Source organism: Onychomys torridus, chromosome 14 (assembly GCF_903995425.1).
Source record: "Onychomys torridus chromosome 14, mOncTor1.1, whole genome shotgun sequence".
Classification (NCBI taxonomy): Eukaryota; Metazoa; Chordata; class Mammalia; order Rodentia; family Cricetidae; genus Onychomys; species Onychomys torridus.
Window position 1 is genome coordinate 45,000,317 of NC_050456.1, and position 22,070 is coordinate 45,022,386.

At 45.0% G+C, this 22,070-nt stretch overlaps 1 protein-coding gene across 2 annotated transcripts; it reads left to right on the forward strand.

Annotated features, from left to right (window-relative positions):
- The first annotated feature begins 1,214 nt into the window (after positions 1-1,214).
- Positions 1,215-21,293, forward strand: Ppp1r36 (protein phosphatase 1 regulatory subunit 36). 2 transcript variants are annotated; one of them, XM_036206575.1, is made up of 11 exons: positions 1,216-1,525; positions 3,328-3,392; positions 8,116-8,202; positions 9,208-9,305; positions 9,391-9,457; positions 10,210-10,308; positions 16,777-16,911; positions 19,133-19,175; positions 19,486-19,664; positions 20,053-20,241; positions 20,995-21,293. In XM_036206575.1, exons 1-11 carry the CDS (start codon positions 1,457-1,459, stop codon positions 21,179-21,181), a joined length of 1,218 nt encoding a protein of 405 aa, XP_036062468.1. In that variant the 5' UTR covers positions 1,216-1,456; the 3' UTR covers positions 21,182-21,293. The 2 variants fall into 2 exon arrangements, with proteins under 2 accessions (XP_036062470.1, XP_036062468.1); XM_036206577.1 differs by lacking the exon at positions 16,777-16,911 and having other exon boundaries at positions 1,215-1,525.
- Positions 21,294-22,070: the final 777 nt, after the last annotated feature.

The following is a 22,070-nucleotide window of genomic DNA, read 5'->3' on the forward strand; positions in this document are numbered from 1 at the left end:
TGTGCCACCACCAGCACCTGGCTTGTACTAGTTAGTTTTATGTCAACATGACAAACTAGAGTCATCTGAGAGGAGGGAGCCTCAATTGAGAAAATGCCTCTATAAGACGGGGCTATATGTAAGTCTTCAGAGTATTTTCTTAATTAGATGGAGGAGGGCCCAGCCCATTGTGAGTGGGGTCAGTCCTAGCTGATGGTCCTGAGCTTTTTTATTTTTTTTTATTTTTTTTATTTTTGGAGACAGGGTTTCTCTGTGTAGCTTTGGAGCCTGTCCTGGAACTCACTCTATAGACCAGGCAGGCCTCAAACTCACAAAGAACCTTCTGCCTCTGCCTTCTGAGTGCTGGGTTTAAAGGCGTGTGCCACCACCTCCAGGTATTTTTTTTTTTAAACTTATTTATTGTGTCTACAGTGTTTTTTTTTTAATAAGTAATTTTTTTTTTTTTTTTTGAGCTGAGGATCGAACCCAGGGCCTTGCGCTTGCTAGGTAAGCGCTCTACATAAGTAAAATTTTTTAAACTTTAATTTATGTGCATTGGTGTGAAGTTGTCACATCCCTGAGCTGCCATGTGGGTGCTGGGAATCGAACCCAGGTCCTCTGGAAGAACATCCAGGGCTCCTAACTGCTGAGTCATCTCTCCAGCCCTGTATAGAGTGTTCTAACTACAGCAATGCCTGCACACCAGAAGAGGTCTCCAGATCTCATTACAGATGGTTGTGAGCAACCATGTGTTTGCTGGGAATTGAACTCAGGACCTCTGGAAGAGCAGCCACTGGGGTTCTATAAGAAACAGAATGAGCAAGCCGTGAGGCACAAGTCAGTAAGCAGCACCCCTCACGGCCTCAGCATCCGCTCAAACCTCCAGGTTCCAGCCTTGCTTGAGTTCCTGTCCTGGCTTCCTTTGCTGATGAATTGTGATGTGGAAGTATAAGCTGAATAAACCCTTTCCTCCTCAAGTTGCTTTGGTCATGGTTTCTCATCATAGCAGCAGTAACCCTAACTTACACACACACACACACACACACACACACACACACACGTTACTCAAAAATTTCCTATGACCTCTGACTTGGATATTTCCGGAAGTGAATTAAAGCCAACTTTCACTAGTCAAAAGAACTGTTCGGAACATTTTATTTCCGTGCCCATAGTCCCTTCCACTAAAGGAACTCTCCAAATCAACCTAGGTCCAACAGTGTTTCAGCTTCATCGCGCTAGCCACGGCAGTTTGGAACAGGTCTTCACGACTGTACCCAGTTATTCCGATTAAAGCATAGGGTGACGGTTTTCGCGCGGACACCGCAGTAAGTGTCAAGTCCGGCGGAGGGGAGGTGGGGGGCTGGCAGAGCACTCCGGTCCTCCGTCCGGCGGAAGCCCCGCCCCTCGGGCGCCAGCCCGCCCTCCCGCGGCGTGGCCGTATCCCAGGTGACCGCCGTGGGATGCTCACGGCGACACCATGTTGTCGGTACCGGAGTTTTATTCCAGGAGGAAGCAGTTCGACGGGCAATCCTCCACCCGGCTGGACGTAAGTGAGGCCTGGGGACACTTTCTCGGGGCCGGGGCCGGTGACAGGCGGGCAGTGCTGACCGGGAACCGCCCTGGACGGGGCGGGAGGTGTAGCAGGCACCGTGGGAGCCCAGCGGGACTGGATGGAGGCGGGGCGTCGCCTTCGTCTTGTGCCCAGGGCTCTCAAGAACAGTGGGGGCATATTTGCCTCCAAACACAGAAGTAGAGAGGTGTGCTGTCGGAACTGAATTCTGCCTGGCGTTCCACGCAGATATGTAGAATATTATGAAAGCCCGCTCCTCTCTGTTAGGTTGTGAGGTAGGTAGTCCTACTGCATTAGAAGCATGCCTGCTCTGGACTCGGGGAGGGCAAAGGCTGGTTGTTTGTTCCCAACGACTGTCCCCTAAACGTCAGGGACAACTTTAGAGCCGGCTCTCTCCCCTAGCCTCTTATTCCCCCCTCCCACGAGAGAAGGTTTTCTCTGTGTAGCCCTGGCTGGCTATCCAGGAACTCACACTGTAGCCCAGGCTGGCCTCGAACTCAGAGATCTTCCTGCCTATGCCCCTGGAGTGCAGGGATTAAAGATTTTGCACCACCACCACTGCCTGGCTTATTTATTTATTTATTATTATTTTTTTAATGGGAGTTTAATTTAAAGGTGTAGATTCGGTTACTGTATGGCATCTTTGAGCTACACTTCTTTCCACCTTTCCCCTTCCCATCTTTCCCTTTCCTGTTCTCCTGCTTTCAGTCTCTCATCCTCTCTCCGTTTCCTTATTGAGACAGAAGGGATGATATTGGTGAAATTATTAAGGCCACTCCACGTAGTTAAAAGGGAGGTTTATTTTGTAGAGTAACTTACAAATGAAGGGGTAGGTTGCAGGGTCTGGCAAAGGTATAGCACAGTCCGGCGGTGTTCTCTGGAGAACTCTGCTCGGTCTACCTCCTGCGTCCAGCGTCCCCTGAACCAAGAGAGCGACCTCCTCTTGATCCTCGGTCTTCCGCTCCCTCCTCTGCCCCGCCTTGTGGGCGTGATCATTACTGAAGCCTCAATGGGGGTTGGAACTTCCAGGCCAATGCTGGGATGGCTATCCACTACAGGATGAACCAAGTAGAAACACAAAACAATGAAGAGATGGCTCACCGACTAAGAGCGCTGGCTGCTCTTCCAAAGGAGCCAGGTTCAATTCCCAGCACCCACAAATGGGCTCATGACCTTTGGTAACTCCAACTCCAGGAGCTCCGATGCCCTCTTGTGATCTCTTCTGGCATGACACACACGTGGTGTACAGATAGACACACAAGCAGAACACACACACACACACACACACACACACACACACACACACACACAATAAAATTAAGAAAGGCTGGTGTCACTGAGTTGGTTGAATATTTGCCCAGCATGCACCCATCCCTGTTTTGGATACGGATCGCCCGGCATCACATAAAACAGGTATAACGGTGCTTGTCTGTAATCCCAGTGGAGAGGTAGAGACGAGAGGATCAGAAACTCAAGGTCCACCTGGCAGTGGTGGCAGCGTAGGCCTTTAATCCTATCACAGACAGGCAGATCTCTGTAAGTTCAAGGCTGTTACACAAAGAAAATCTGTCTCAAAAAAAAAAAGAAAGAAGGAAGGAAGGAAAGAAAGGAAGGAAGGAAGGAAGAAGAAAGAAAAGAAGGAAACCCAAGGTCATCTTCAACAAAGTTAATTTGGTAGAATTCACAAGGGAATAACAGAAAGTAGTAAAGGTTTATGGGGACCTGTGGGTTGTAAAGTGAATTTTTGCTATATTTGATGCAATCGTTTCATTTTACAGCAATGTGGATTACGATTAGGAATGTGGTACTGGAAAGATGAAACCAAAACTCTGGAATTTAGAAGGTAAAGTTTAGTCAAAAAAAATTTTTAAGGCATTTTTATGACAATTACATGTGCTGGGGCTGGGGTGGGGGTGGGGGAGGAATAAGCTGTACAGAGAAGTCTAAAAGCTAAAATTAAATCCCACATTCTGAAAATGATTTTGCTGAACAGCCTTTAATGATGTTGTTTTCTTTTTTCCTTTCCTTTGCTTTCTTGCTTTCTTTTTCTTTGTATAGCCATAGCTGTCCTGGAACTTGCTCTGAAGACCAGGCTGGCCTCGAACTCATGCAGAGATCCGCTTCTGCCTCCCAAGTGCTGAGATTAAAGGTGTGCGCCACCACTGCCAGGTCAAAAAAACCAATTATTTAACAAATGTTTATGGAGCACGTCCAGTTACCCAGCTGTTCACTGGGGACCCAAATGAAAGGACAGTGGCGGAGGGGGGGGGGGGGGGTTGCAGAGAGTGATACAAGTGGAGAATCAGAATGAACTGTGCTGATACATAGAGAGGTGAGTGGAAGACATTAAATGGGATGTTCGGATAAAACTGACAGGCTGTAATACCCACATGTGAAGGGAGAAAGAGGAGCTGGTGGCGAGGTTGCTCCCCAGGTAACCGGGTGGCTAGCATTGCCGTTCCCCACAGACACAGTAAAAGAGGAGAACAATGGCCTGTTTAAGGTTGCTGTAACTGCTCCCATGAAAACCTCTGTTACGATGTTGGACAGATGAGGCTAGAGGTCAGGAAAAGAGTTGGCTAAGCACATGTAATTCGCACTTAAATTATAGAAATATCAAGGCATCAGATGTATTGTCAGATAATCCAAAGACCACATCAGGGTCAAAAATCAACAGTTTCTGTTTTAGTTTTGTCTTGCAGTTCTGGAGCTTGAGGCCAGGGCCTTGCACACGTCAGGCAAGCATTCTACCGCTAAGCCACATTTCCAGCAAGCATTTACGTTTCATAGATTTATTTCAGCATCTCCAAGTAGCTTGCTATTTCCAAAGCAGTCATTTCAGTTTTGTTTGGTTGTTTTTTTTTTTTTTTTTTTTTTTTACTACCGAGATGTCACAAAAGATCCTGTTCGGTAGCTCCTGCAGCATCACATACAGTGAGTGTGAGCTAGATAGTGAGGATGTGTGCGCGTTAGACAGGCTAGCTGCAGGAGGGAGCAGCACACGAGGACATGGGTGGACTCTTAAGTGGCAGCATTGATATTGAAGACAAGTGTGACCATGCTTGCCATGTACTGTATTTCTGTGTAAATGAGGTTAATTGGAAGTACTTTTCAAACTACGTTTTAGTGTTAACCATATAACATTTCAGTTAAGATTACTAATAAGTTTAAAAGCAAAAGTTTAATATTTTTTATAGTCATGAAATATGTTAATAAACTAAAGGTTTTAAGTTTTGTCTTTTTTCAATTTTTTTGTTTGTTTGTTTTTGTTTTTTGAGACAGGGCTTCTCTGTGTAGCTTTGGCTGTCCTGGAACTCCTTCTGTAGACCAGTTGGCCTTAAACTCAGAAATCCACCTGCCTCTGCCTCCCAAGTGTGTGCACCACCACCGCCCAGCTTAAGCTTTATTTATAATTATGTATATGTGAGTGAGGTGCCCATGGAAGCCAGATGAGTCCCAAGTTTTTATTAGCTTGCTACCAAATTGTTCTGAACATACAGTTTGATTGGACTGACACTAATTGTGGAGAATATTGATTGTATGTCTTCAAATGTAGGTTGTGGAGCTTGAGATGTGGTTCAGTTGGTAGAGCGCTTGCCTCATAATCACAGATCCCTGGGTTCATTCTCCGGCATACAACTGGGCATAGTGGTAGATGTCAGTTAACTCATCTCTGGGGAGAAAGAGGCAGGAAGATGGTAAGTTCAAGGTCTTCTTGTGTTACCTATTGAGTCTGAGTTTACAAGTAAACAAATAAGTAACAACAAAATAAAAGGGAGGTTGTTTTAGTTAGGGTTTCCATTGCTGTAAAGAGAGACCGTGACGATGGCAAGTTTTATAAAAAGAAAACATGTAACTGGGGTGGCTTACAGTTTCAGAGGTTTAGTCCATTCTTATCACGGTGGAACATGGTGGTGTTCAGGCAGACATGGTGCTGGTAAAGGAGCTGAGAGTTAGGTCTTGATCCACAGGCTTACACACTGTTGTTGTTGTTTCTTGGTGTATACATGTTAAAAACTTCATCGAACTGTGTACTTAGCATTTATATGTGTAGTGTAAGTAATGCCAACCTAACGAGTAACCCCCCCCCCCCCACACACACACTCCCAGTCCTCAGATTGTGTAGAATACACACACCAGGGATAGCCAGGGGCCCCTTGAGAGCTACCATGGAGAAACAGAGCTAACCCTATGTGCCATCCACTTTACCCCTCCTGTTTTTTTTAAGCAAACCCTAGTATCACATAATTTAATCTACAAATATTTCAGTGTGTAATTCAAGCTATAAGCGCTTTCATAGAAAACCTACTGTTAACTATTTTCATGTCTAAATATAAGCCTTAATATCAAATATTCAGTTGGCATTCAGCAGACTCCTAGTGTCTGATATATTTCATTTTGCTCCAATCAGAGTTCAAATAAAGCTACGAATGTGCCCAGTGCCCACAGAGGCCAGAAGAGGGCATGGGGTTGTGAGCCACCATGTGCATGCTGGGAATTGAACCTGGGTCCTCTGGAAGAGCAGCCGGTGCTCTTAACTGCTGAGCCATCTCTCCAGCCTTTAGAAGCTAACACTTTATTACAATATGACTTGTCAGGAAGTTGGCAAGCCTAGAAGAAAGCACCAAACTAACTTTAATATTTAATACTCCTATGGGGAAATATTTCTCAAAAAATTTCCTTGTGATATTTGAAAAGGAGGTAATGGGAATTTATAAAGTTGGTCAGCTGGATGGTGGTAGTACACTCTGTAGAATGAATCTTAAAGAGTCTTATTAATAATATCAAACCCGAGGCCAGTTATTGGGGTGAATGATGGAAGATCAGAGAAGCAGAAGAAGCCACAGTTACCTCACCTCGCCAGTTCCTCAGCTGGTCTTGTTTCCTCAGGCTGGAAGCTTCTGTGTCCTCATCCCAATGGCTCTCAGCTGAACTGTGCTGCTCCAAAGCCTGAATGCTAAACCAGCCAAATGCCTCTAGTTTCTGGTCTTCATGCCTTATATAATGTTTCTCTTTCTGCCCCCTCTCCCTGGGATTAAAAGCTGGGTTTCTGGTATTAAAGGCGTGTGTCTCCATGCTGGCGGTATCCTTGAACACACAGAGATCCTGCCTAGCTGCTGCCTCCCAAGTGCTGGGATTAAAGACGTGCACCACCACCGCCCAACTTCTGCTATGGCTTGCTCTGACTCATTTTCTAGCCACCATTTCTGGCTCTGTTCTAGTGGCTGTCTGTTCTCTGACCCCAGATAAGTTTATTACCTGCACAATATTTTTGGGAACACAATACCCTAACACTCCTTTAATCCCAGCACTGAGGAGGCAGAGACAGGAGGATCTCCATGAGTTCCAGACCAGTCTGGTCTACAGAGCAAGTTCCAGGACAGCCAAGGCTATGCAAAGAAACCCTGTCTCGAAAACCCTAAAACGAAACAAAAATGGTCGCCATTTTTGGAGCGTGACTGAACTTGGGAGAAAGTGCTTCTGTCTAGCTGCCGAAGTTTAATAGTAAGATACATAACTTTGGGTAGAGGCAAAGCTTCTGACCGGTTAGACAAGTCAGCCGTAACCGACAATAAACCACCACACCATCGTATTTGACATTGTGTTCCCGAGCGTCTATGTGTTGGCTCTACTCAGGTACCACCTTCCTTCTGTCCAAGGTCATGGGGATTCCCAGCACATAGTAGGGCCTCACTGTTGATTATGGTCTGCTGTTTGTTAGACTCACTCCTCTTTTCTAACTGCTGCAGTATGTGGCTGGGGAACTTGTCACCAGGGACCAGGCTTCCCTGAATTCTGACAGCTTGTTGGACTACCTCACAGCATGAGACTGAGCCCAGACCAGGAGGACAGTAGAGGATGGGGCCACACCTCACTGGGATGCTCAGATGTGCATATCCTCGACCCTCTATCTGACCTTTAATTTCCCTTCAAGCTCTGCCCTGGATCTCTTTGTCCCTCTTCCCAGTGCGCGCGCACGCTGTCTCTGTCTCTCTCTCTGTCTCTGTCCCTCTGTTTCTGTCTCTCTGTCTCTCTCTGTCTCTATCTCTGTCTCCCTCTCACGCACACACACCCTCCCCAGATAGAGTCAAAGTGGTGAAACCTTCCCAGAGCCGTGCTCCTGAGACGGCTGCTTGGGAGGCAGAACTGCCGTTCCTCCAGCACACGGACGCCTGTCCCGCTTTACCGCTTTCTGTGTCGCGCAAAAAACGATGGCAGCAATGTCCTTCACGTAAAGTCATGAGAAGGAGACGATGCCAAAAGGTACCTGGCCGGCCACAAGTACCCAGTACACCCAGAAAGCCTTCCACATTTATGAGGTTCCTTTTTGCGACAACACTACAAGATGTTCATTCAGAACTGTTTTGTGCATGGTGCCATCCTAGACGCTGAATGAGAGTCGGAGGTGCGAATCTTCCTCTTGATAGTGGCTCCATGTGTACATACATCCTAAGTTGAACACTGCTCATCGATGCCGGTCTGCAGACTCCCTGAGCTACAGCCCCATAGGATTGGCTTTCCCCTGGGCAAAGGTCAAGCCCCTAATCTTCTCCTTCTCATTGCAGCTTCACCCCTGCAGTAGAGCTCAAGGAGAAAGGCAAGAAGGGGAAGGCGGTTCACTTCGCTGAGATGGATGGGCCGGCTTCAGAAAGGTGGCTCCCCTTCGACCACACCGTCTCATAGCAGACTTGCTTGTCTTTACAAACTCAGAGAGACCCGTTCTGTTTTCCTAGGTTGCCATGCAGATATCCACCAAGGGAACACAGGCAGGGTCTCAGCTACAGCAGGAGTTACAAACAGCCCCTAGACACTCATTCCGTTGATAACGTGGCTACTAGTATATTCCAAACTTGTTACACTTTTCTTTTAGTCTGAAGATACTAGTGACACCAGAATTTCACTCATATCCACCCATCCATCCATCCATCCATCCATCCATCCATCCATCCATCCATCCATCTATAGTGCTGGAGACAAAAGCCTCACACATTCCAGCAAACATCCTATCACTGAACCACGTCCTCCACCCATTAAGTGATTTAAATGATCTATTTGAAAGTTGAGCACTGGTGGTGCACGCCTTTAATCCCAGCACTCAGGAGGCAGAGGCAGGTGGATCTCTGAGTTCCAGGCCAGTCTGGTCTACAGAGTGAGTTCCAGGACAGCCAGGGCTGCACAGAGAAACCCTGTCTTGAAACAACAATAACAATAACAACAACAAAATGATCTATTTGAGTTTACATTTTATGTCATCTTCCTACTCTTGATAAATACAGTATTCAAAAGTGCACTCTGAAACAATACTGCATTAAATGGAACCCATGCATGACACTCAAGCCCTCATTACTTTACAAGCAAATTCTCATGCATCTCAGGACATACTAGACACAACTAAATCTTTTAAAATACTGTCTGAGGGATAGAGCGCTGGCTGTTCTTCCTCTAAGATTTGACTCTCAGAACCAACAGGGTGGCTCACAAGTGACTGTAATTCTACTTGGGGGATCCGACACCCTCCTCTGGCCTCCTGGAGCACTGCACGAATGTGATGCACAGACATCCAAGCAGGCAACGCGCCCCCCAGCCCGCCCTACAAATAAAATAAAAACCTTAACAACAACAAAATTACCACCTGAGCCTATCCTATCTCCAAACAGGTTGACGGATAAAAAGCTTGCCTCAAGGGACGAAAAGTCGGTGAAAGCCTTGGAGAAACGCTACCAGCATGGCACCGTCACGCTGGACGACGTCAAGTGTGAGCCGCTTTCTTCCTCCCGCCCAGCCTGCAGCGTCCCGGGCCGCTCTCTGCGTCGTCTAACGATCTGCCTTCTCTCTTCCAGTTGTGGCGTTGCTTTCGCTCCAGGACACTGAAATGCAGCGGGTCTACTCTTTCACGACGTTCATGAGGTAAAGCTGCCCCGACAACACACGTCCTCCCCAGCAAGGGGAAGGATGTGAAACAGGCCGAGGAGGTGCAAACAGATCTGATTCTTAGAGAAAGAGCACACGGTGTGCCGCTGTGCAAGCCACCCTCTCAGAGAGGGTGGGAGAGGTACCTGAGGTCACAGGGGGGCCCCAAGCCAGAGGAGCTCCGAAGTCCTAGAGCAAGGGGTAAGAGGAACTCGCCTGTGGACGGCCTGTTTTCACAGGTGGCCACTTCTGGAGTAAGACGTTTACAAAAGAACGGGAGAAGAGAACTTCGTATATTTCTGTGCTTTGGTTTGTATTTTGAGACAGGGCTGTGCTGTGGAGAAGTTTTCTCTCCGTTGTGTTTAGCAGCCCAGGCTGGCCTTGAACTTGAAATCTTCCTGGTTGCTGGGGTCACAGGTGTGAAGAACCACCATGCCCAGCCTGTACATTTTACAAACAATGGAAATATATTGCTTATAGAGCAACTACTTGTGAAGTGATAAAAAATATTAATAACGCATTAATAATTTAACATCTGACTTTCCAGAAATGTGTTTCTCAGATGCTTTTTACATCTTCATCACAACGGGTAGATTTTGAAATAGTAAGTTAATTGTGTGATAGGTTTGAAACCATGTATTTCTATTTATTCTTACACTGTGTCCCTACTGTTTTTCATAAGAAACCTAATGTTTGCAATTGGGAGTGCTGATTTCTTTTTTTTTCTCTTATCATAAATTTCCCTGTAGAAATAAGAGTCTTGACAACTTCCTTATGGCACTATTATACTATCTGTCTTACTTCGTGGAAAAAATCTCAATGGAAAAGAAACCCCAAAGCTACATGGTGTGAGTAAGATTTTATAACACACTTGAGACTTTTTGTTCCTGGCAGTATTATCTTGGGTGAAGGGATGATGGCATCTCTGAAGTCTGGTCTAGGAAAACATTTTTCGTGGGAGGCTTTGCTCTGTTTTAAAGCTCACTGAGCAATCACACAGGAGTTCTCATAATGAAACATTCCAATAAACACAGATCAGCCCTGCTCCACAATGAGATATAAAGAAAGCCATATTTGTAATTTAAAATTTTCACTGGGTGGCACATGCCTGTAGTCCCAGAACTCAGGAGGCAAAGGCATGTGGATCTCTGTGAGTTCCAGGCCAGCCTGGTCTATAAAGCAAGTTCCAGGACAGCCAGAACTGTTATACAGAGAAACCCTGTCTCCAAAAAAAAAAAAAAAAAAAAAGAAAAGAAAAAAAAATTCTGGCTGGAAAGTTGGCTCAGAGGTTAAGAGCACTGGCTCTTCCAGAGGTCCTGAGTTCAATTCCCAGCAACCACATGGTGGCTCACAACCACCTATAGTGAGATCTGGTGCCCTCTTCTGGCCTGCAGGCCAAACACTCACTGTATGTATACCTAATAAATAAATAAATCTAAAAAAAAATAGAACACATTTAAAAAATCCTAATAATGCATCTTAAAAATATTAAAAAAAAAAAAAAAAGATTGCCGGGCGGTGGTGGTGCAGCACTCGGGAGGCAGAGGCAGGTGTATCTCTGTGAGTTCGAGGCCAGCCAGCCTGGGCTACAGAGCTAGTCCAGGACAGAGTCCAAAGCTACAGAGAAACCCTGTCTCGAAAAACCAAAAAAAAAAAAAAAAAAATTTAAAAAAATAAATAAATAAAATAAATAAATAAAATAAAAAAGAGGGGCTGGAGAGATGGCTCAGCAGTTAAGAGCACTGGCTTTTTTTCTGGAGAACTCAGGTTCAATCCCTGCATCCATATGGCAGCTCATAATTGTCTATAACTCCAATTCCAAGGGATCTGACACGCTCCCACAGACATAAATGCAGGCAAAACACCAATGCACATGTGATAAAAACAAACAAACAAACAAATAAATAAGATACATTAAAAAATAAAAGATACAGGTAATGTGAACTTAAATTTTTATTTTATTCAGTCCAGTGACTTAAAAATATTATGTTATTAATATGTGGTCTGTACTACTTTAAAATAATTCTTTCTTTTAAAAATTTGTATTCTTTCTTTTTGTGTGCATATGTGTGTGCATTATATGCCTGTGTGTGTTATGTGCATGTGTGTGTTATATTCATGCATGTGTGTCTCTATTATATGCATGTGGTATGTGCATGTGTGTTCATGTGGGAGGTAGTATGTCCATTCATGCATGGACACATAGAGGCCTGAGGTCCGTGTCATATCTTCCTTCATCACTCTCTACTTTGTGTTTTGAGTCATGACCTCTCCCTGTGTTTGGGGATTGCTGTTTTTTCAGCTAGACTGGCTGGCCAGAGCACCCCGGGAATTTGCCTGTCTCATTTCCCCTCAGAGCTGAGGTCACAGATGCCTGCCACCATGCCGAGTTTTTACATGGGTGCTGGGGATCTAAATGTAGGTCCTTGAGCCCAAGCAGCAACCACGTCACCTACTGAACCATCTCCCCAGCCTCTTAGGATGTTATTAATGAGATGCTTTTGCTTTTTCTATGATCTCCAGAGTCTGGTGTCTCTTGTGTTTATAGCATCTCAATTCAGATGGAGTCCTCTACGCACTCAGCAGGCACTTACAGCCGGTGATATCAGCCTAGAACCATGCACTGCTCTCTCTCCAACACCACCTCTTTCTCTGCTCATGTTTTTTGTTTGTTTGTTTAGAGACAGGGTATCTCTATTATGTATCTCTGGCTGTCCTGGAACTCACTCTGTAGACCAGGCTGGCCTCGAACTCACCGAGATCTGCCTGGCTCTGCCTCCCAAGTGCTGGGTTTTAAAGGAGCAGGCTAACCACCGTCCAGCTATTCTCATGTTTTTATGCTTATAAAAATTATGCTAAAAGGATTGTAAGCATCTAATAACAAAAGGCAAGGTGTTTTAAAAAGTAGATTTGACTGAAAATAAAACCTTCTCTGTCAAGGAAGATTGACACAGTTTCTTAACCTGTCTGTGGAAAACTTGACTGCCCTGTTAGGCAGCAGTGGCTTAGAGATAAACACCAGAGCCACGATCTGGGAACTTTGAGTCCAGAACACAACAATGCCTCTCAGGCTTGGTGACCTTTCACAAACTGTGGAACTTTCCAAGTGCCCAGGCCATCCTGTCCCTTCCCTTCCCCCCCTCAGCCTCATAAGTGTGGAACCAACTCAATGATTTAACTATTAGGAATGCTGGGGAGAGCTATTAATTTATTGCTACAGAATGTTTTTCAAATATAAAACTCTCGGATCTGATCAAGCAGTTGGAGAAACGTTTTGTGAACTGATGGATGTCCCTGTAACAGCAGTTTTGTAAGGAACCAGAAACACACTTCAGACACTGCTGTGCCTGTAATACCACCATGATCCACACAGAGTGTTATTTCAGGGTGGCATCTCACAGCAGGGCAGCCAGAGCCTGAAGCGTTTCTATGGCAGCATACAAAGCCAAAGCCAACTGTGGCTTAGGAGGCTTGAGGAGTCCTCTTGTTCCCAAACAAGAGCTCAGTAGGTTTTCATGGCTTTTTGGCTTGTCATAGTCTTGTGGTTTCTTCCAATTCTGAGGCTTCTTACTAATCCTAGCAAAGACGTTTGTTTCATATAGTAATTTATAAGTAACAGAGAAGAAAGTTCCCCCGGTAAGTTTGGAATGCACCGAAACTAACTTGAACACAGTGGTACAGGAAAACAGACGAACTCAGACCTGCAGTTATGGGATCTGGAGATCATGATCACCTTTCCTTTTCGTGTGTCCGCTTGTCAGTTGGTCTACTTCTTTATAACAGAGTTAAATATAGATTGTATTGGGTTATTTACACAGAGGAAAACATGGGATTCCAGTTGCACAAAGTTAATACAAGTCAAGCCTTAAATTCTAACTCACTGGCTGTATGAGTGGTATTCCTTTCATCCCTTTTGCTTATTTATTTTGAAAATTTCCTGTTTCTTTGATAGATAAATAATAATTGTAGACCAGGCATGATGGTGCATGCCTTTGATCCCAGCACTTGGGAGGCATTAGCAGGTGGATCTCTATGAGTTTGAGGCCAGCCTCATCTACATAGTGAGTTTCAGGCCCACCAGGGCTACATAGTGAGATACCCTGTCTCAATAAATAACAATAACAATAATAATTTTGTATTGAAATTTTTGAAGTTTTTTTTTGAGACAGTCTTATTTAGTTTAGGATGGCCTTAAAATTATTATGTATCTGAAGTTAATCTTGAATACCTGACCCTCCTGCCTCAATTTCCCAAGTGCTGGCTTATGGGCATCTGCTACGATGCTCAGCTCAGAATTGAATATCTTCATTCATAAAATTTCCCTGTCTGATTTTGGATAATTTTTTTTTTTTTTTTTTTTAAGAATTTCCAAGAGAGATCCTATGGGACCAAAGCTTATAATCACTTCCATGTCTCTTAAATTCTTTTCAAATTTTTTTTCCCATAGAGTTATGCCAATTTTATGATAGCAGCAATAAATGTCATATATCACTCTCAACAAAATTGTTAGTGTTATAGTTTTCAATTTCGGCGATATTAGGGATCAAATCCAAGGTCCTGCACATGTGCTACCTCCCTACCCCTTCATTTGCATGTTTGAGGACAATGTGTGTGGATGCAGGTGAACCTCTGTGTTTGAAGACTGTTGAAGGGTTGGGGATGCAGCTTAGCTGGCAGAGCACTTGCCTCTCTGCCTAACATACACAAAGCCCTGGGTTCAATCCCCAGTACTGCATAAACCTGGTGAGTCCCCACCCCCACCCCAACCCTACACACAAATGCTTGAGGAAATGAAGATGCCGAAACCATTGAGGGGAATGATTTTCAGACACAGGATAGATGCAAGCGGGCCAGCGTTGCCTAGAAGTTTGTAGTACTGTGGTTATTTTTCCTTTGGCTTTGGTTACAGAGCTTTGCCCTTCTTTCCACTTCAACGGGGCTTTAAAATGATGCATTAGTTTGAATTGTGTGTAAGTGTCTGTGTCTGCATATCAATATTCCCACATGAGTGCAGCCACTCTGGGAGACCAGAGGAGTTGGATCCTCTGGAGCTGGAGTTACAGACCATGTGGGTGCAGAGAACTGAACTTGGGTCCTCTGGCAGAGCCGTGAGTGCTCTTAACTACTGATTCATCTCTCCAGCCCTGGGTTTTTTTTTTTTGTTTTTGTTAATTTTTTAAAATTACATTTTATTTGTTTGTTTAGTGTGGGTGTGTGTGTGTGTGTGTGTGTGTGTGTGTGTGTGTGTGTGTGTGTTAGAGGACAATTTTGTAGAGTCTGTTCTCCTACCTTGTAGGTCCCAGGGATTGAACTAACGGCGTCAGGTTTGATGACAAGCACCCTTAACTGCTGAGCCATTTTGAAAGCCCAACATGCAGGTTCCTTATGTCTATTACAAAGTGAGTCCCCTGCTTCATAATCAGTGGGAATGACAGTTTTAATTTTCCTGGGCTCTCTCCAGAATCTGGAGATGAGGTCACATTTGGGACTCTGAACTTTGAGCAAGTACCTCAGGATAGTTTTCCTTGATGACTGAGTAAAACCTGAGAACCATTGTCCAAATGTTGGAAGGCATCCCTTAATGGCTGTGGAGGCCTGGAGGCAGGCGCTGGGATGTGGCCTGGAGGCCGCACATAGAAGGTGTGTTTGAACTGTATATCTGGGATCTTAAAGCTGAAGCCCACTTTCTTTATCCCAGAAACTCACTTTACTCCAGTGACTCACAAACCTTTCGTTGCCTGTGATAATACCTGTGAAGGTCCATGCTATCCTTAACTCATCCCTCTCCACAGCGTGTCTTCAGATGTTTGGTTCTTTGTTTTTTGTTTTTCTAGACAGGGTTTCTCTGTGTAGCCCTGGCTGTCCTAGAACTTGCTCTGTAGACCAGGCTGGTCTGGATCTCACAAAGACCCACCTGCTTCTGCCTCCTGAGTGCTGGGATTACAGGTGTGTGCCATCACTGCCCAGCTCTGTCTTTATACAGTTGGTGCAGTAATTCACTTGAGAAGGAGCAGTGATTTGTCACCATTGAGAGCCAATTCTATTCCCTTCCCAGTGACACTCGACAGTATCGTCAACAGTACTGTTTCCTACCATGTCGTACTGCAAACACTTAGAATTAGACTTCAGACCTGCTCTAGCCAAAGAACAAGTGTCTTTCAAAGCTCATTTGCAATTCAATCAGAGCTGGGCTGTGTTTTCATTGGGAAGTGAGGTGCTCACACTTGATGCCAAAATCCACTGAGTAGTGGCCAGCAAATGCTCCCTACCAAGCAGAGCAGAGCTCAGAACTGTATTCAGACACAGAATGCCTAAACTTAATAGCAACACCAGGGCCTTGGGGAAAGCTGAGGTGGCAAAGAGTCTCCACAAGTGTTTTAGAAACAGCAGGGATGGGAGCAGGCAGCTGCCCTCCAGCCAGCGCCAATAACTTGTTACTGGAACGTTCTATAGGAATTGGGATTTCACTGTGAATATAGTTGAGGATACATAAAGAGCACCAAATATAAGGGACCTATCCAAGTGACATTCACCCTAAACTTGAGATGCTGACCCGAGTGATTAATAGCCATAAGAGGCTTTGAGGGGCTGTAAGGATGGTTTGGCAGTTAAGAGCACTGGCTGCTTTTCCAGAGGTCCAGGGTTTAGTTCCAACCCCCACATAGTGGCTCACAACCACCACAACTCCTGTTCCAGTGCCCTCTCTTGTGTGGGCACCAGGCACCTACACGGTGCACTTAACATACATATGTGTAAAACATAAAAATAAAATAAAAATATAAATCTACCTTTTTCTTCTTTCTTTTTTTTTTAAGTTTTTTTTTAAAGATTTATTTATTATGTATACAGAAGAGGGCGCCAGATCGCATTACAGATGGTTGTGAGCCACCATGTGGTTGCTGGGAATTGAACTCAGGATCTCTGGAAGAACAGTCAGTGTTCTTAACCTCTGAGCCATCTCTCCAGCCCATACCTTTTCAAAAGAGAGATTTTGAGGATTTTTCCTATGCCAGAACTCAAGGAAGTCAAATTGGTGAGTGCAGTTTGTTGATTGACTACGGTTTCTTTTTTCTTTTGGTTTTTCGAGACAGGGTAGTTTTGCGCCTTTCCTGGATCTCACTTTGGAGACCAGGCTGGCCTCGAACTCACAGAGATTCGCCTGCCTCTGCCTCCTGAATGCTAGGATTAAAGGCGTGCGCCGCCGCCGCCCGGCTTGACTACGGTTTCTTTCAAAATAGCCTTTAATTCTGACTTCTTGCTCGTTAGTACAGACTTACCCCAGAATTAATCAACCTTGTCTCTCTGCCTGCCCCCAGAGGTCTGGTAGAGAAAAAAGAGATAGAGCTGGTTATGAGCAAGTTAGAAGACGCACAGAAGAACCTGGCCCAAAAGTACTGCTTCCTCGTGCTGGGCGTGGGCATGGCGGACAAGCATCACATGAACTGTGGAAAGTACGCATGCGCTTCGGCTGCCCCTAGGTCGGCAGATCCCTAGCACCTGTCCATTTGACTTGTGGTACCCTTGAGAAAGTGTTCCCTCTAACGGGGCTCAGGTGAGAATCTGTCCCAAGCATGCATGATAGCTGCGTTGAGAGAATGAGTCAAGTAAGTATGGAAGGCATTTCGGAGTCGCAGCCAGCATTTTATAAACTTCTTCCTCTTGGGATGAGATCTAGTGGCCAGCCAGTGGTGGTGCACACCTTTAATCACAGAACCCCGAAGGCAGAGGGAGGTGGATCTCTGAGTTCAAGGCTATCCTCATCTACAGAGCACGTTCCAGCTAGGGCTACACAGAGAAACCTTGTCTTGGGGGGAAAAAAGTCTTCTGTTACCATCCATTCTAAGTTTATTTGACTATCGTGGGGTTTATGACAAATTCTTTGGAAAGATTAAAGGTATATATAAAGCCTCAAGATGTTTTATCTGGCTATCTACTTACTTAGTTTTAACCCTTACCAAGGAAGAAATAGGAATTTGTATAGATTGTATGTGTCCCATGGCAAACATTGGTCATGTGTCCTACTTTGTTGTTTTCTGCAACTTATATGCATTAGAAAAATGGTCCACATTTTTATGAATTTGTTCAACTCATTTCTGATACTATTTGATAATCATACAAGTTCTTCTGGGGTTAAACTATTTATCTTTCTTAGTTTTAAAAAATTACATTAAAAATGCTACATTTTGACCCATTTGAAATGTGTCATGTACATCAGGTGACCCATGAATCCAAGATACTTTTTCCTTGCTAATACTCCATTTTCCAGTTACTATTTATTTGTGATTTTTCTCTATTACAACATTTTTTGTTTATAAGATCTTGAATTTTTCTAGTATTTTAATCCAACCTGGGAAGTTAATATTGAATTTTATTGACCAGTGTTTCTGCTTTAAACAGAACTCTACAATTTGCTTTAAAAAAAAAAAGATTTATTTACTTATTATGCTAACAACATTCTGTCTGCATGTATCCCTGCATGCCAAGAGAGGGCACCAGATCTTGTTACAGATGGTTGTGAGCCACCATGTGGTTGCTGGGAATTGAACTCAGGACCTATGGAAGAACAGCCAGTGCTCTTAACCACTGAACCATCTCTCCAGCCCTGATTTTTGTTTTTTGTAATAGTTAGCTTTTTTTTTTTTTTTTTCCAGAGCTGAGGACCGAACCCAGGGCCTTGCGCTTGCTAGGCAAGCGCTCTACCACTAAGCTAAATTCCCAACCCTAATAGTTAGCATTTTTATTGAAAAAGTTTCTCATACAATGTGTTTTGATCATGTTTTTCCCTCCTCCAATTCCTTCTAGATCCTTCCTACCTCCCTACCTATCCAACTTTATGTTTTCTGTCTGTCTGTCTGTCTGTCTGTCTCTCTCTCTCTCTCTCTCTCTTTTCGAGACAGGGTTTCTCTGTGTAGCCCTGGCTGTCCTGGAACTCACTCTGCTGCAGACCAGGCTGGCCTCGAACTCACAGAGCTCCTCCTGCCCCTGTTTCCTTAGTGCTGAGATTAAAGGCCTGTGCCACCACCTCCCAGCTCATGTCTCTTTAAAAACAAAGTACAACAAAACACACATACACACATCTGATGCATTTAACACACACTCCGTGCCCACCCAGCAGAAAAGGTGGTGCCCGATATAAATGAGAAAGCAGCATGAGGAGTAGATCGGGTAAGGGATAGCCGTCAGCGGAAAGATGAGAGGTGGCCGGCTAGCACCACGGACATACAGAGAGAGAACTGGACTTGAATCGCGACATCATCTTCCTCACTGTGACTAGAAATCACAGTGCTGACTCACTCGTGGGGACAAGAGGGGATGAAATATCATAACCAATGCGAAGGTCTTAGCAGTTCTGGGTGTGTGGTGAGGAAGAGCGTCATGGCGGGCGGGCGTGATAGAAGAAAGCTGCTTATGTCGTGGCAGCTAGGAAGTGGAGAGAGAGGAAGAGTCCCAGGACAGAGCCACCTGGCAGGGCACGTTCCCAGTGACCTGCTTCCTCCAACTGGGCCCTACCACTTGAAGTTTCCACCACCTCCTGATATTGCCATCAGCTAGCAACCAAGCCTATGGCCTCGGGACCTTCCAGATCCAAATTATAATAGGGCCACCAGTTAGAACCCTACATTTTGTGGACAGTGAACTTGTCACCTGTAGTTGTGATTTGTTCTGTTTCAGGGAGAAAATATCAGACACGCAAAAGGACTGGAAATTCTTTGAGGTGAGCCTCTTGCTTTGGGGATTTTCACTTGCTATGAAAACGTAACACATAGCAATGGCCAGTAGCCATTTGGCAGGCACATCTTTTTAACAAATATCCTTTTTAGAAAGGATGGCAACATACTGTTTGTCATACCTTAGAATTTTGGCCTTGTTTTCCATCCGTAAATGTGAGTACACGGGTAATTCTGTACAGCTTCCAGGGATACGACAGCTGGGCCATGGGGTTTGTGTCTACGTAATGATACTGGGGGACAGTGGCAGTTTCATAGCGCTTCCGGGTTTTGTGATTCTTCTGTTTTCTCTTTCAGTCCCTTTATACTTTCTGTACGTATGTAGCTTGGATCGTCTTCCGACGTCAGTATTTGAGCGAGATTGAGGAAGAAGTAGGGAGACTTTTTCGTACCAATATGTTCAACATCCCCCGTAGGAAGCGTGAGGATGAAGAATCAGGAGGGGAAAAGAAGCGCATGACATTGGTACAATTTCGGTATGGCCTCTTGTTTATTTTCTCTTTTTGTTTTTGAAACAGGGCTTTTCTGTGTAGCTTTAGAGCTTTGGCGCCTTTCCTGGAGCTCACTCTGTAACCCAGGCTGGCCTCAAACTCACAGAGATCCGCCTGCCTCTGCCTCCCGAGTGCTGGGATCAAAGGCGTGTGCCACCACCGCCCGGCTTTTTTTTTTTTTGAGAGAAGTCTCTCTGTGTAGCTCAGACTGGCCCCCATCTTATAATCCTTGTACCTTAGCCTCCTCTGTAGCTGGGATACAAGCCTGCACATGGCATCTGACTCAGCTATGAACTTTGGTGCTTTCGTCCATGCAGGGACATTTGTAAGAAGCAGGACAGTGTAACATGACTGCCACCCCTCCCTCCCACAGGAAAATGATGGCGAAACGTCCAGCAATTAAAAAGGCTATGGACATGCGCTCCCCAGTTTTGTCTACACTGCTGCCCTCTCTCAGAGAAAAAGCTCAAAACATCGTTGAAAAGAAGTATGTGGCAGGCATCAAGCTCCAGCCCCGAATGCAGAAGGACACAGCAAGTCAGGACTCTGTGACCATACCAGTGTAAGTTGTCCAAGGAGAATCCCAGGAGAGCCGTGGAGGGAGCCTGGGGGGAACCTCCTGGTCGGCGCCTCCAGGGACTCAAAAGCATCTGTTCCGTGCAACCCCTGACTCCTTGACCAGAGCTTCTCCACTGAGGCCCATCTGGACTAGAAAAAAAAAAAAAATGCGGCCAGGCGGTGGTGGCGCATGCCTTTGATCCCAGCACTCGGGAGGCAGAGCCAGGCGGATCTCTGTGAGTTCGAGGCCAGCCTGGGCTACCAAGTGAATTCCAGGAAAGGCACAAAGCTACACAGAGAAACCCTGTCTCAAAAAAAAAGAAAGAGAAAGAAAGAAAGAAAGAAAGAAAGAAAGAAAGAAAGAAAGAAAGAAAGAAAGAAAGAAAGAAAAATGCCTAGCAGTTGTGCTAGACTCTATATAGTTGTAGCCTGAAGGAATGGGGGTCAGATCTTTAGGCCTGAGGATCTAGTGTAAGTACCCATCTTGGGGAGATTTGGGTAGAACTAGAACAGAGTCTTGCTAGGATTCAGTTTGGGGCTGGTGTGTAAGACCACAATGGAAACAGGCCTGGGAACAGGTCTGGCTTTTTAAAGGATATGTATGTCTTAGTTTTAGTGTGTGTGTGTGTGTGTGTGTGTGTGTGTGTGTGTGTGTGTGATTATCACAGACTGATGATCACAGTCACAAACACAACTGTGAATCAGTCTTTGGCCTTACCGTTTACTGGATTAACGTTAGCAGTTACTCTTCTTCCAGAGTTGGCATCTTGGGGGAGCCCCGACACCTGTTCAACCCTCGTACTCTCCTCCCCCTGGAACCAGAAGAAAACGGGAAAGCCAGTGGCAGAAATTCTTCCGTAATAGAGAGAAATAACTCAAGGACTCAAGACACACTAGATTTGGTCATGACAACGCTGTCTTCGCAAAACTCCTACCCTAAATAATCTAGTTGGCTCCAGTCTTTGTCCAGGTTCCTGTATTTGAAGTAAACAACTTAGACTTAACATTTTATATAGGATTAAAATTTATTGTCATCTAATGGCTGCTTAAAATGTTCAAGGTTTCTTGGCTCAAGTTCTTTTAAAAGTTAATCATTGATTATTAGGCATTTTAGAAAGCTCTTAAAAAGCACATTTTCCTAGTTTTACTATTTTTTCTTTGTGTATGTGTGTTGGTGTGTGAGAGCACTTGTGTGTGCAGGTGTATAGGGCACTTGTGTTCTTGTGAACATGGAGGTCAGAGGACTACCCTACTATTCCTTAGATGCCATTTACCTTGTTACCATGCTAATATTTAATTCTATATATTTATATTTTATTTTTAAGTTATTTGCTATGTGTGCATGAGAGAGAGAGAGAGAGAGAGAGAGAGAGAGAGAGAGAGAGAGAGAGAGAGAGACTGAGACGGGGACAGAGAAAGCACAGAGGCAACTTTTGGGAGTTGGTGTTTCCTTCCATGGTGTATGGGATCAGGGGATTGAGTTTAAGTTGTCAGGGTTCTGCAGCAAAGGCTGGAGCGCCTCCCGCCTTTTTTGAGACAAGGAGGTAAAGATCTTGGAGGTCACCTGTTGTGCTGGTAGAGGAAGCCATGGGCTGGAAGCAGGGGTAGGGGGGAGGCTGAGATAGGGTGCCTTGGTTGGAGGATAGGCCAGAGCCCCACTCCACTCTGGGAGCCTCTAGAAGTGTATAAACACACATAGGAATAGTGAGTGGTTGTTTTTCATTCAGTTCAGTAGCTGCCCCTTAAGCAACTGCTGTCCTAACTGGCAATTGCAACTCCGGGCTGCCAGTAGTGATTCGGCAGCACTGGCCGCAGCCAGGCAGGAATTCTGTT